Genomic DNA, 13,962 nt, shown 5'->3' with positions numbered 1-13,962 from the left:
ACGTCAAAAATGTTAAAGACATGCAACTAGGTATGAAATACGTTAGCTTATTGTTAGGGCCCTGAGGGCACGAATAGGCCTTAATTTCCCTGACCAGCCTCCCTGGGGACCCCCACCCACAACCTCTGTACCTTGTCTCCTGCTACCCCAGACAAGGTCCCTAGACCTGGTTCACCCCCTGGCCGTGCCTGGGGCTCTCGATGGACCTGTTTCCAGCACATGGCTTTGTTTTTCCAGCTCAGCCCTTGCAGGACCCTGCTGCGGTGGGTGAGGGATCCAGCGTCAAAAGGGAGGGAGGTTGGGTTTTGGGGGGTTGCATCATTTTCCTTACACTAGAGTACTTCCAAATTCTGATTCTTGGGGTGGCCCCACAAATAGTTGAGCTTAGGCAGCTGGGGAGGTGCTTCACAGCTGAAAATGCAATGGCGTTAGGGCAGATGCAGACACACCTACGCTGCAGCTGAGGTGGCGTGCTGAGGTAACTCTGATGGGGCTCTTTTGGGTGCTGACAGCAGAGGAGGACCAGGAGCACCCAGCCTGACGGACATCTGTGATGCTGGGGAAAGTGCATCGCACCTCAGTGTTGCTTTACACCCCCATTGTGGCTGTCACCCCGTGTTTACAATGAGGTAGGACAGGATGTGTTACATTTTTTGCAAATTGAATTTTGCATGCTTATTTTCTCTACTGTTATTTTAGTGTTTCTAATTCTACTTAGTTGAAATTATCCAGGGAAACAGACTGAGTTGGAATATTGATACTGAATAGCTACAGACTACTGCTACTGTTTTCATTTAGGACTAGATTCTCGCCTCAGTGACACAACAGTAGCTTTAGCAAAATGAATAGCTCTGTCACATAGTGCACTGTTAATAAGATTAAATCTAGTGCTTTCATTTTGATCCTACTGGATCAATTTTTATTTTCTTTTTATTTAGTGACATTCTCAAAGCACTTTTGCAAGCTGATTTCTTATTTCAAGTTTGCTTCTTCAACGTACCTCTTTTCTTTCCACTTTACTGATTAACTTCCTTGGGGATGTTTTGAGCCTCAAGTTTCAACCGGTGTGTTTAGTCAAAAAGGAGCTTACCAATGATTTACTGTACAAATAATTTAACACAGAACTAAATACACAGATACTAACAGCAGAGATTACAACCTTTGGATGCTTACATCAATCTACACTGCTTGTGAACGACAAGTAGCACAAAAAACATTTTCATTCACTTCAATACTTTACTCATATTTCTGAAAGGACTATTCTCTTAGTGCTGTATCAGGGTGTTGTACAACCAATAATTATATGCAAAACACTTTGGCACAAAGCTGTAGCACTTTCCGTAGTACAGACAGCTTTATCGGTTTCCCTTGGGTTGCATTGGGATTTCAGTAATAGTTTTAGTAATTCTAAGACAGGAATTCTTACTTTGCATAAATTCATTATTTTCTTGCTGTTGGAGGTTTTGTTGTGTTTACAACACGGCTGTTGCTGTCATATTCAGACTTCTTGTTGTTTCTTTGCTGACTGACTGATTTATTCTGAAGTGAAGCCCATCCCTTAGGACAATTTTTCATTCATTCATTCCATGGGATTTTTTTTGGCTCAGACTACAGAATACTATCCTAAAAAACTAGGAGAAGATGGTCAGCTTTCCAGCCTCTGAGCCGTAACCTACATCTAGCCTCCACGAGCCATGCACAACAGCGCTGGGCTGGCCAAGGCCCCGGCCCGACTCGCAAGCTGGCCCAGCTGCAGCGGGGGTGGGCCGGCCACCTCCGGACGCTCCTTCCCCTCATGGTTTGCGACCTCCTGCCCACCCCACCGTCTTCAGCGGCCTAGCTGCCTCACGCCGCTGGAGGAATAGGCCACGCAGGGGTCCCTCTGCCATGGCAGCCCTAGGGCGGGCAGTGCGGAATCCTGAATAGCAGCAGACGCGCTTTGAGCCGAGTCCTGCCCTGGTTGTCGAGCAGGCCCCGACACCTGAAGCCCCCTGCGGCCTGAACAACAGAACTGCTCGTGCCTGAGGCGCTCTGTCTCGGGAGGCCTTGCTGTTGCTCTGGATGGGGGCTGTGAGCTCGGTGGGGCAAGCCCCCGGGGCCCTCGCCGCTCGAGGCCCGGGCTCGGGGAGGCCGCCACGGCGCCTCTGAGTGGAGGTATGCGTGGGCAGCCCCCTCCCTGGTGCCAGTCCGCGGCGGGTGGGCTGCGGGAGCCGCAGGCTGGGCGGCTCTCCCAGCACGCCTGCCGGGCAGGGTTTCGGAGCCCAGCGGGCCGAGGCTGCCCCGGCCCCCTCTAGCCAGGCCCGCGCCCGCAGCGGGAAGATGACTTCCCGGGTGCGCAGCCGCTGGCCGCCCTCCTCGGCCACCGCCGGCTAATCCCCCGCCGCCCGCAGGAGGCGCTCCCCGCGCCTGACGGCGGGCCGGGGCCGGCGGCAGCGGCCCTCCAGCGCCCCGCAGCGCGCTAGGACCCGGCGGGCCCCTGCCGCGGCCTTCCCGGGCGCCCGCTGCTGGCATACGCGGGCCGGGAGGGGAGCCCGGCGGAGGCCTGCCCCGGCGCCCCTTCCCTTCCCTTCCCTTCCCCGCGGCGGGATGTGCTCGGAGGCGGCGCCGCAGCTGGGCGGCCTGGAGAGGTTCGTCAGCGCCGGCAAGGGCCGGGGGCTGCGGGCGCGGCGGCGCTACGCCGTGGGGGAGCTGCTGTTCAGCTGCCCGGCCTACACCGCCGTGCTGACCGTCAGCGAGCGCGGCAGCCACTGCGACGGCTGCTTCGCTAGGTAGGGCCGCGGGAGGCCTGGGGCGGGCCCGGGTGGCGGCGGCGGCGGCGGCGGGGCCGGCCCCGGGGCGGCTTGTCGCGGTTCGGCCGGCGGCGGCCCGCCCGCGTCCCTCGGCCGCGTCCGGGGCAGTCAGCGGCGTGCAGGCCGCTGCTCCGCGAGCGGCCCTCTCCTCGCCCCGCGCTGCTGATGGTGGCGGCAGTGCCCCGCAGAGGCTTTGCCGGCGGGGCTCCGGGGCCTCTTCGTGCAAAACGTCCCCCCTCCTCGGCTGGCGGTGCTCTGCCGGCAGCGCCGTGACGAAACTTCTAGCGCAGAACTGCTTTTCCTCGCTTAACAGTTCAGGGAAAAGGAAGAAAGGAAGAAAAGTTTTGCTCTTTACGTGCTCTGGCAGTTACGCAGACACACACGTGTGTAACCTTGCTGTCACCGGAAGTTTCATCCATCCGTTTAGTTTTGTAGTAACGTAACGTGCACTGGTTTTAATGGAGTTTTGACGAGGGAGAAAGGGTCTGCAATCGCCTAATCCACGCTTTGCATTTCTGTGCTGCGAATGGAATATATATGCATGAAATATATATATATATATCTGTAATGAAATATACAGGAATATCTGTACATTTCTGTTTCTCTGTCCGAAACTTAGTCTTCTAGCAAATTACTTTTACTAGGGCAAAGCACAGGCAGCGCGAGAGGTTGGCTGTCGTGGGGCTGTGAGCATTTAAGCTGCTGCTGTGTGTTTCATGGCTCCCGGCTCTGGCAGGCTGTGGGATGCTCCGGTTCTCGGGGGGCTCAGCACGTGCCCTCCTCGCCTGTGTGGAGGGGCGGTTTGACCTGCTGTGGGTATTCCAGTGGTTGCCATAAACGTCTCAATGTCAGCTGCTGCAGCAAAAAAAAAATGCAGTTTAGGGTTGTCGTTAGAAAATTAGGCATGGACGTGACACTGTGGCATGTCACACCACACCACGTTTTTAAAAGGCATAGTACCTTCCTGACTTCTGGCAGCTTACTGAAGAATCGCAGCGCTTACCTGGTTATAACTCAGAGCAAATGTTAGTGTTTGCCTCAGTAAAGGAAAACAACTGTTGTACTTTTACTATTTTTATCAATGTGTAAGTATTGCTTGCATATGTAGACTGAGAGGCAGACTGAAGAATATAATTATTACACTGTAGTAGGTCTTTTCATCTCCTGTCCTGTCATCTTAACTCACTTATGCTTTTCATTTTCTTCTCTTTTCTCTTGACCTTGTCCTTTTTCTTTCCTCATTACATTATCTACTTATAGGACTCACTCACTTTATTCAGTCCTTTCTTTGCATATGAACACCTAATATAGTTCTTAGCAAAGTCAGTGAAGCGAGTCCCATTAATTTGGAGAACTGTAGAACTGAGGTGATTTTCCTCTCCTCCTTCGCACCGGTGGCTTTTCCTAGCCCCTAAGTTTTGGGTTTTTTTTCCTCTTGTGTCTAACCACAAATTCCCTGGTGCCAAAGAAACTGGCTGGTTTTGTTTATCACATCCAGAAGGGGTCTGTCTGTAAAAGGACCAAGGAATACTTTCCATGCTCCATTGGTATGAATTAATATTGTAGAGATAATAGTTATCTCATGGGATAGCTTTTAAAGATCATCTCCAGGAGCAGCCTATTTAAATGCTGCTTCTCCCGTGGAGCTCTGGAGGAGCACAGTGATTAAGGAGTATACTGAATGCAGTACCATAGCAGTTACAGTGGGGTAGTCTGAAACCTATTTCACACCAGGGGGATGAGGTTCCACTAAGAGGAAAGATATCTCAGTGATGTAACTTGATCGGCCAGTGCTCAGAAATGTTTTGTGTCTGTGCCCTGTTGCATTAGCGCTGAACTAGTACCTACTAGATTCTGATCTGTGCTTGTTGAACTTGCAAAGAGTTTTAGGAAGAAGGTTGTGCACTCGGCATTAGTCTTGGGAAGAGAAACTTTGCTAAGTGGTCATAAAACCGTTCTAGTAAAATGGGCAGAATGGGACTAGAATATTGTATTTGCGTCTGATAGTATTTGTTCCTTTACGCAGCTGTGCTTGAGGTATGTACTGTCAGCAAGCAGAGTCATGATGTTAGCCTGACTCACTCACATTGCACCTTCTACTTCGCAAGAACAATCAGAGGATGTCAAGACTTGCTACGCTTTACGGACTCCAAATGCCAGTGACCTCTGAAGCATTGTACACTAGCATTGTATGAGGACACTCACCCTTGTTTTGCTCCAATGAACTTACCTCAGTTTAACACAATTTTTTTGCCACTTATACTGGGGAGGGCGTGTAGACATTTTAAAGTATTCAGTGCTGCTGACATCTCTATTGCTGTCACACAGGAATGTCACGTGTTGGGTAACACGTACTCTGTTTTTGATGGTATCTGCTACAACACACGCACCTTGAAGCAGAAAAGGACCTTCCTTTTGGCAGTTCCCTGTGTTGGGGTAGATACAAATATAAAAAAGGGAGAGCATGAGCCTTAGGTCACCCTAGAATACACAGATATCAGAGCAGAAGTTAGCGGGACAGTAAGAGGCTATGTGCTGACAGGAGATCAAACAATGTATTTAATAATGCAACGTGTTTTCTTGGTGTTGGGAGGCAGTTACTCACGAAGCAAGGGTCATGCTTTCTGTAACCAGACAGAGAAACAATGACAGTGGCAGAGCAGAAGCAAAGGGTTAATATTGGTGAGCAAGTATGCAGAGCAATCGGGAAGTGTGGAAAACAAGGAAAAGTTAACTATCAGTATGTGTCATATAGTGGCAAAAAGTGATGCTGTCTGTCAAACAGCAGAGAATAACATGTTTCCAAACCCAGCAATTTATCAGGACAGCAGAGTGCTTTTGCATAATAACAGTTGTTAGGAAAAACTTGCTTTTGAAACTCTAAACAAATAAAAATAGTGTCTGCTATTGGAAGATGGGGTTCAAGCTGTAGTTGTACTGTTCTGAAGAAAATACAGTTTTCAGTGTGAAATGTAAAATACTGTGCAAAAAGTGATACAGGATACATTTGTATTTCGTTCAGATTTATAGAATAGAATAACTTCTCTTTTCTTTTTAAGGAAAGAAGGATTGTCCAAGTGTGGGAGATGTAAACAGGCCTTTTACTGCAATGTGGAATGTCAGGTATGGTAATGCAATTTGTGAGAGTGTGGGGGAAGGAGGGGTGGGGGTTGTTGAACTCCATGTTTTGTTTGGGTGGCATTGATAGTCTCTAACTGTAGCTATGGTTAATAGTAGTCCAGTCAGTTTCAGCATCCCACAGATGCTGACCATGAAGTTGTGCATTGGGCAATTACAGGATTTGGACATGGTCTGCATGAGTCTTTCAAGATCAGTAGCTCCAGGGCTTGATACCACTGAGGCTTTGATTAGAGCTGCCTGTCAGCCCACTAATTATGTCTGTATTACTTCTTTCTTTAAGCACAAACCAGATAATTTAACATTAGCTCACTAAACTGGTAAGAGAGTCTGTGTCTAATGGAAAAATCAAATCACTAAATAGCTATCTCAAGGGGGTTTTGTTGTTTTTTGGGTTTTTTTTTTAGAATCTTTGCAAATATTTTGGGTGGCCACAGCTGACAGTAGTCATAACCATTTGAAAGCTACCACGCTTTCTCCGTAACTCAGTCATTCTGGCAACTTTTATTCTTTTTTATACTTTGTTTTTTAAAAGCCCCTGAAAATAGAATATGAGCATATACTAAAGTAGAGCAGTATGAAGACATCCAAAACATTTGCATGCAGTTTTAATTCCGTTTTTACTTCAAACTAGAATAAGCAACTTCCAAAAAACAAAAAATTTGCCAGAACTAGTATCTAGCCTTTGTTGGCTGTGAACTTGATATGAAAGAATTATCCAGTTCACGTGTGAAAAACTCAACTGGATTGCTAGCTAAATAATGTAAGCTAATTAAGATCTGTGGTGCTGGGCACAGAGCATGGAACAGTGCTCGTGAAGGATTTGAGTCACCAAAGGTCTGGCATGCATCTGCATGTTAGCTATAAATAATCCAAACCTTCTCCTACATGGTAGCATGCTGTTGAGTGCGTGGGTTGCATGCAAAGTATTCTCCATTGTCGTTATCTGGATGGAGATGTTGTGGTTTGTGCTGTTCAGTTCCCAAGCACTTTGGAGATGGCTACTGCTTTTATTTCAAGGATGTATCTTATTCTCCTGTTGCACAAACTGCAAAGCAAGCTTGGCCTCCCCTTAGTTTTCTTTCTGTTGCCTCCCCAGATTCCTGCTTTTCCACGGTGTCTTAGTGAATTGTGGGTGAATCAAATGGCCTTTTGGTTTTGAAGCACCAAGAGGCCTCAAAATGCTTAAAAGAAATAAGTTTTTTACAAAATTTGCAGTATTTCACAGAATATTGAAAGACTGACAGCCAGCAGTTGCTGGGAAGAAAGAGAACGCTTACTGAGCATCCTTAAGATCCTTAAGATGCTCAGATGCTCATCCTTTCTCTTGAGAGAAATCTGGATGAGTTTTAAAGACAGTGTAGAGAAAACCCACGATTTATTCATGAGAAGTGCTTATTTGTAAGAAATGTTTCCATATGACATTATTTCTTAGGAAGCTTTTAACTAGATAAGGGAAGGGAATAATACTTGAACACAAAGCAATTTATTGGCTGTTTAGCACTTTTTATCTGAGATTGTGAATTTCGTCTCTTACTGTATAAAATTCACACTGGTTTATGAAACAGGTAAGCAAGATTTACTGAAGTAGGAAAGCTCAGTGATTTTTGCCAGGAAAAATAGCAAGTATATACCATGGTGGAAGTACTAGAACTTATTTCTGCTGATCCACGGTCCTTTGCTTTTACCTCCAAGACCCCTTCTTCAGTCCCTCCCTCAGTGTCCTGACTTCTAGCCTTGACAAAGTTTATACTCTTATATTTAAGAACAAGGAGGTTTTTTTCTGTCTTTCCCCTGGATAAAGTCTTGTATATGTATTGCTTTCTTAATTTGATTTTTTTTTTAAATTTTTTTTTTGATGGTCAGAATACTCTACCTCTAGTGGGGTATATTCCAAGAATAAAAAACTGAGCTGCTCAAACTGAGTGTCCTTAAGACTGCAGGAGATGATGCTCAGCAAAAGCCTGTCTGTCTGATAAGTTGATGAATTAAAATATTTTCTGCCTGTTGGTGTGTAGTATGATGCTTTAGATATAAAGGCATCTTTTAGGTGTTGTGATGTCTAGACAACAGTATGACAAGCACAGGTACTAGCACTTCACTCTTACTGGTGATACGCATATGGCTTTTGACTCCCTAGTTGATATAATGTTATCTTCCATGTTCTGGGTCTTTCTGAGTCAGTCTGATGAAACTTATGAATGTTGCTGAGATTGAATTCTTTGACATTCTTTCAAAGTTACCTTCAAGCATAATATTCTCTAGAAACCGGTCTCCACTGACTGTACGTGCTGCACAGACAATCTGCACTGCATCTTCGTGCCTGTCTTGTTCAAAGGCACTTTTCAGCAGTTCAGCAATTCTTTGTCAAAGCCAAAAAGAACATCTGTGCCTTGATGCTGAACTTGTAACACTGGGATGTACAGTAAATGTGTCCCTTTTGCCTCCATGGATGTGAGACTTATTCATGCAACACTGATAAAAGGGCAGGGCTGTGCTTGAGAATTGTGATGGCATTGTTCATTTGATTTTTATCTTTTTCAGTTAATTTTCTCTGTAAATCCATGTTTTCTTTGCTCAGTTCAGCTAAAAGTTACATGTACTCAACAAGGACATGGTATGATTTCATATGCTGGTTAGTACCTTGTTACTTAGATAAACAGCTGTCAAGCTGAATTATATTACGTGATGGAAAACAAATTTTTTGTGCTTACTCTTTTCTTAAACGCCTGCTACACACAATTCATAGGAATTCTTTCTAGTGGTGGAGAGAGATGGATCAGAAGGAGAAAAGGGAAAGGTGCCAAAGTGTGCAGGAGGAAACAAAATTTTTGGATGTCTTTTTCAGAATTATGGATTTTATAACTGCAGGCATCTTCCTCTCTCTAGTGTGTTTCTGTTGAATGAGATTTATTTTTTTTGTCTCTGAGAATAATGTGGTTATTGAAAGGAAAGTTGGTGACACTGCACGTATTTCCCACTCTGTTGAGCTATATAGTATCCTTGTTTTGAGGTTCGTAAAATACTTTCCAAGTGTTTAATGAATGAAGCCTCATGGCAGCCTCTGTAGCATTTCTGTTTTTTGCAAGTGGGTTATAGGTACACAAAGATACATTGACTTGCTGAAGATCCCCCAAGTGGTAAAAGTGCATCTCCTGCCATATGGCCAGGTGTTTGATGCATTGACCACGTCCTGCTTTGCAGTATAATTGCTTTGCCCTGGTTGCTGGGAGAGGTGGTGTCACACTGTAGTGTGAGGGACTGAATCCAGTGGAAGACAAAGTCTCGCAGTGATAGTGTCTCATCTGTTTAGGTCTCTCTCTGTACACACACACATGCATGTACACTGGCCCTGGCACAGTTCCCTTAGTGCTAACATCTGTCTTTTGCCTGTTTTGGTCTATTATTTTGATTTTAAGATAGATAACCTTAAGTTTGACCTATATTAAGCTGGATGTTTGCGTAGGCTTAGATTCGGTCTCAGATGCGGGGCATGTGAGAATGGAAGTTGTCTTCACTGCCTGTCCTTGCTGCCTTGAATGTTTTGTGGGTTGGTAGGATCTAGCCTGGGTTTGCTGCATCTTTCTTTTCCCAGCCCTTAATCCAGTTCTCCTTTTAAAAGGGTTTGTGATTTCCAGCTGATTCATACCGTTCTGCTCTCCACTGTTGCCTCCTCGAAGCACAGGCCTGTTATTATAGTAGTGGCTTTCAGACCCCATCTGCAGCTGTTTGGGTCTTGACTTCTTAAATTATAATAATTTTAGTCAAACAGCAGGAGACCTGTGCTCATTTTTCCTCCTCAGAAATTAGCTGCTGAAACACTCTGAAGAGAAATGTTTTAAGTGGGTTACATGGTTGCAATTGTAGAACTAGTGAACTTGAACCAGCTACTGGAGCTCCTCTATCTGTTATTACACAGATAGAGTTATTATTATTTATCCCAGATAGAGTGGAGATCAGCTAGCCAAAGTGCAGGACGAGATGTATTTGTCATGATTTTCCATATTTGAAATATATTTCGAACAAAATATTTATGGGTTTTTCTTAACATGTCATGTTAAAGAGTACTGTAGTTGATATTTCTGGAGTAAGGGAAATGTGTATTTTTAAACAGCTAGTAAGCTTCAAAATGTAGTTTTAGACATGGAATTAGCATCAAGCAGATGTGTTTTAAATGAGACCTTGTAGAAATTGCCCACTTCTCTTTGATGAGTTGTAGAAAAAATAGGAAATTTGTGCTGTAATGATTCTGCACAAGAGGAACCTGACACTGCAAGACCCTGCCTAAGATTGCCTTGGGGAAGTGTCTGTCCCACTATCCAAAAACTTTCTCCGTATAATTTTCTTTGATAAATGTCTCCTGTGAACCTTTTGAACATTAACCCATGAAAGTCAAATACCCTTTATGGCCCAGCATTTGGTAGGTGATGGTAGGGAAGGATGGCTGTCAAGATGTGTCAAACTTTTATCTTCACTTCTTGGTGAAGGACTGTATCAGAGAACTTTACTGGATAATATCAGACAGCAGAAGTTGCCTCACTGAAATTCAATTGAAGAGCTGGATACTATTGGAGCATAATTGGGCCTTAAGCATTTCAGGAAGTGGGCTTAACCCCTACACTGCCTGTCCAGCATTTCTGTCTGCTATTTGTGTGTGTTTCTTTTCGATCAAGGGATATACAACAGAAATTTTCCATGCTATTGAAAAAGTCCATGTGAGGAAGGAGGTGCGAGGACATTTGTTTGGACCTGAGTCTTATTGTTTTGAGTGTTATTTTTTTGTTGTGGTTCTTTTTTTTAATGCTGAACTATATGTCGGTGTTCTGGGAATTAATCCAGTAGTCCTGGACAGTGGAATCATTCTGAAGAACTTGGTGGGGAAGATTGTTTCCATGCTTTGATGTGAAAAGCATAAGCTTTAAAGAACTTCCCTTCCAAAAATGTTGTCACTCACTCCTAAATGAAGGGAAAAATACTGTGGATGTAATGAAAATAGGAAGACAATATTGTTAACATAGCATTAGGGATTCAGCTAGAAAAATGCTACCTGTTGTAATTCAAACTACTTAGAGAAAAATGTGGAAAAGAATGCAAAATACAGTCCTGCTGTGATCACAGGGAAAGCTGCTGTCACAGTGTTCCTATCCCAGGTATTACTCAGTCATCAGTACTCTTTCTTCTTCTGGTGTTTCAGGCTTTTATCTCCATTTTGCACAATTCAGCCGTATCTTGTCCCTTTAACCTCCCTACTAGTTCATATAACTCAGTATGGTTCTGCCTGGGGAAAGATTTTAATTAACAATGGGTAAAGAATAAAGGAAACAAATGGATTTTTAAAAACACTTCTTTGAGACAGGCACATGATTTTGCATTTTGATTTTTTGTTTTATCAGGTAATCTCTCCTGTTTATTTAATGGGTGTATATGAATGCGGGTCCTACAAAACTTCAGGATCTGTGCCTTTGCTTCTTGCGCACCTAGCAATCATATTAAAACTGGTGGGTGCCGTGGGTGTGCAGGAAGGGGTGAGAGAAGAGGTCTCCCTATGTCGCTCTTCTTAGCCTTTAGCCTGTGGATTCCTAAGCAAAGGCTATTGGGAATTTTCCAGAAAAGGTCTTGGGGCATACATAGGAAACAGGCCTCTTGGGGGATGCATTTTGTAGTGTGACAGCTGTAGGAGAATTGAGAGTGTAATTTCACATGACATGATTACAGTGTAATATACTATTTTGGTTCTCCTGGTCTGTATTGCCGTGTCCTCTTAGAACGTTTACACTGGAGCTTATTTCAAGCAGCCTGTACGTAGTTTTTTTTTAAAGTACCATACTGAGATATCAAGGACAATGAAGGTGACATTGCAAGGGGTTGAAGACCCTTGCAGCGTTGCACTGCTTCAAATCCTACGTGAGGCTGGGGTGGGTGTTCACCTTTCTTTTCTTAATAAAATAAACTCCTAAAGCTGCCCATGCCCAGGGCAATTAAAATGGCCTTTTTCAATAGAAGAATTTTTTGGTGTGCTAACTCTGAAATTAGTGATCTCAGCTTTTGTTTTAATCTGCAAAACCTGTAAATAAGTGGACCAGCCAAGGCAGGAGACACTGGGGGTCCTGATTCAGCTGGCTGTTTGAGGTGCCTTGGGTTGTCCTATGTGGCTTCCAGCTGCAGCTCCCACAAGGAATGCATCTCCCAGTAGACCTGTATCATATCTGCTGGTCCTACGTAGATGTTTTAGATAGCCTAGGGTGTCTCAAATAGCTCTTGCCATCAGTGGTTAGGCAGCTGAGGGAAACTTTGTGTTTCTTCTGTTCCTGCCACTCAATCACTCTGGGCTATATTGATTATTTTTTTTAATTATTTTTGATTTTTTTTTTTTTTTTTTGAGTGGGCTAACACTGGGTCTGTGATACTGGGTGAATCACAGTAAGGGGAATTAAGAATTTTCTGGAGGCTGCAAAAAGTTTTTCATGTTTTCACTTTCATTCAATTATAAATTTGTGGGATTTGTGATTTCTTCCCTCTGTTACCGTTTTCCACCAGTTTAAATCTGGTCTGAAACAAAACTTGATGCTCCCTATATGTGCAGAACACTATAGGTCTGTTCTAACACCCTGCTATATATGTGTGTCTGGGATGAGATACAGAAATAAGTAACTATGCATTGCTTGAATGTTTAAATAAGAATATTTCCATGTTTGAATAAATAAATAAAATGAAATTTGATTCAGTCTGGGGACAGCCCATGCCAGGCTCTGTGTGCCAGGGCAGAGTGTTAATCTGTGATTCTGTACTCATCTTTGAAAGTTTCTGTTGCTTTGGAGGGAATCTGTAGAGTGCCAAAAGCCAGTGGCTTGTGCCATCACTCCAAGTGTTATTGTATGTTGAGCTAGGAATATGCTATACATTCTTAAATAAAAGGTGTTTGTCTTTATTAGTGTGTTTTCATTGCCTAGCTGTACTCCTATTCTACAACATTTACAGAAAAAATCTGATAATTCTATTCAGTAGGTCTGGTTTTGACCTTACATATACCAATTCTTACAGCGATTGTGAATCCATTGAATTCAGACACATTACTCCTGATTACACCAGGGTCATCTCATAATGAGGGGCCAAGGTATTAAATGGAAATGAACCCAATAAAGCCATCAAGCTCAAACCTACTTCGTCCTCACATGCTTGATCTGAACAACAAGAACTGGTGATTTATAAATCATGTTGTCTGTTTGCTTCTTCGTCATTTAATTCCTTTTTTCTGTTGAATAAATGAAGATGTTCTGACCTTAACTCATCCCTTGTGAATTTGTTTGAAAAAAGCAGGATAGCTGTACCCCTTAAATGTGACTCAAGCTTTTGTTCAGATTTAGTGAGCGTCATCTTATTTTTTTAAAGGAAACACATTTCACTTGACCTCTAGGATCTGGCAGGACTTGCTGCATCCTCTTTTTCATCACTTTATCTTTGTGGCTCATTTTTTTTTTTTTAATATTTTTCTACATTTTCAGAAGGAAGACTGGCCAATGCACAAGCTGGAGTGTTCCGCCATGTGTGCTTTTGGGCAGAACTGGAATCCCTCAGAGACCGTGAGGCTAACAGCGAGGATCCTTGCCAAACAGGTGAGCAGGAGGCTAGACTTGGGAGGTACATTCCTACTCTGGGTTCCAGGGAAGGCAGGAAAATGAAAATTGGCTGACAGTAACTGTCCCTGCAAAGTACATACATACTAGCTTCCTGTGTACAGATGGGTGTAATATAGAGCATGAGCAGCTGAACAAACTGACCATCAGACCACTGCAGCAGTGTCAGGGCCACCATAGTCCAGCTGGAGATTTTTGGGGGAAGATCGCAAAAGGCTAGTCAGGTTTTAAGCTGTGTAGCTATAACTTATGGCCAAGGTACTGTTAAACAGAACCTGGAAAAGTTTACTGATCTGTTTCACAATGTTCTTGGTGTTTCAGCCTCCATTCTGGTAGGCTGGAGCTCTTGGTTACATGTGTGGGCTAGCACCCAGGCCATGTTGGTCAAGAAAAAAGACGAA

General features: G+C 44.1%; 1 protein-coding gene across 3 annotated transcripts in view; it reads left to right on the top strand.

Annotated features, from left to right (window-relative positions):
• Window positions 1–2,546: 2,546 nt before the first annotated feature.
• Window positions 2,547–13,962, top strand: part of SMYD2 (SET and MYND domain containing 2) — a 29,914-nt gene continuing 18,498 nt past the window's right edge. Inside the window, exons 1-3 of one of the 3 annotated variants that reach the window (XM_059835410.1) lie at window positions 2,547–2,627; window positions 5,849–5,912; window positions 13,430–13,540. In XM_059835410.1, the coding sequence (XP_059691393.1) occupies window positions 2,587–2,627; window positions 5,849–5,912; window positions 13,430–13,540 (216 nt within the window). In that variant the 5' untranslated portion in view covers window positions 2,547–2,586. Of the gene's footprint in view, window positions 2,769–5,848; window positions 5,913–13,429; window positions 13,541–13,962 lie in introns of all 3 variants that reach the window. The other 2 variants (XM_059835409.1, XM_059835411.1) reach the window with 2 other exon arrangements.

Source organism: Gavia stellata, chromosome 2 (genome assembly GCF_030936135.1).
Source record: "Gavia stellata isolate bGavSte3 chromosome 2, bGavSte3.hap2, whole genome shotgun sequence".
NCBI lineage: Eukaryota > Metazoa > Chordata > Aves > Gaviiformes > Gaviidae > Gavia > Gavia stellata.
The sequence above is the reverse complement of the archived record's forward strand: the minus strand, read 5'-3'. Positions and strand labels throughout refer to the sequence as shown.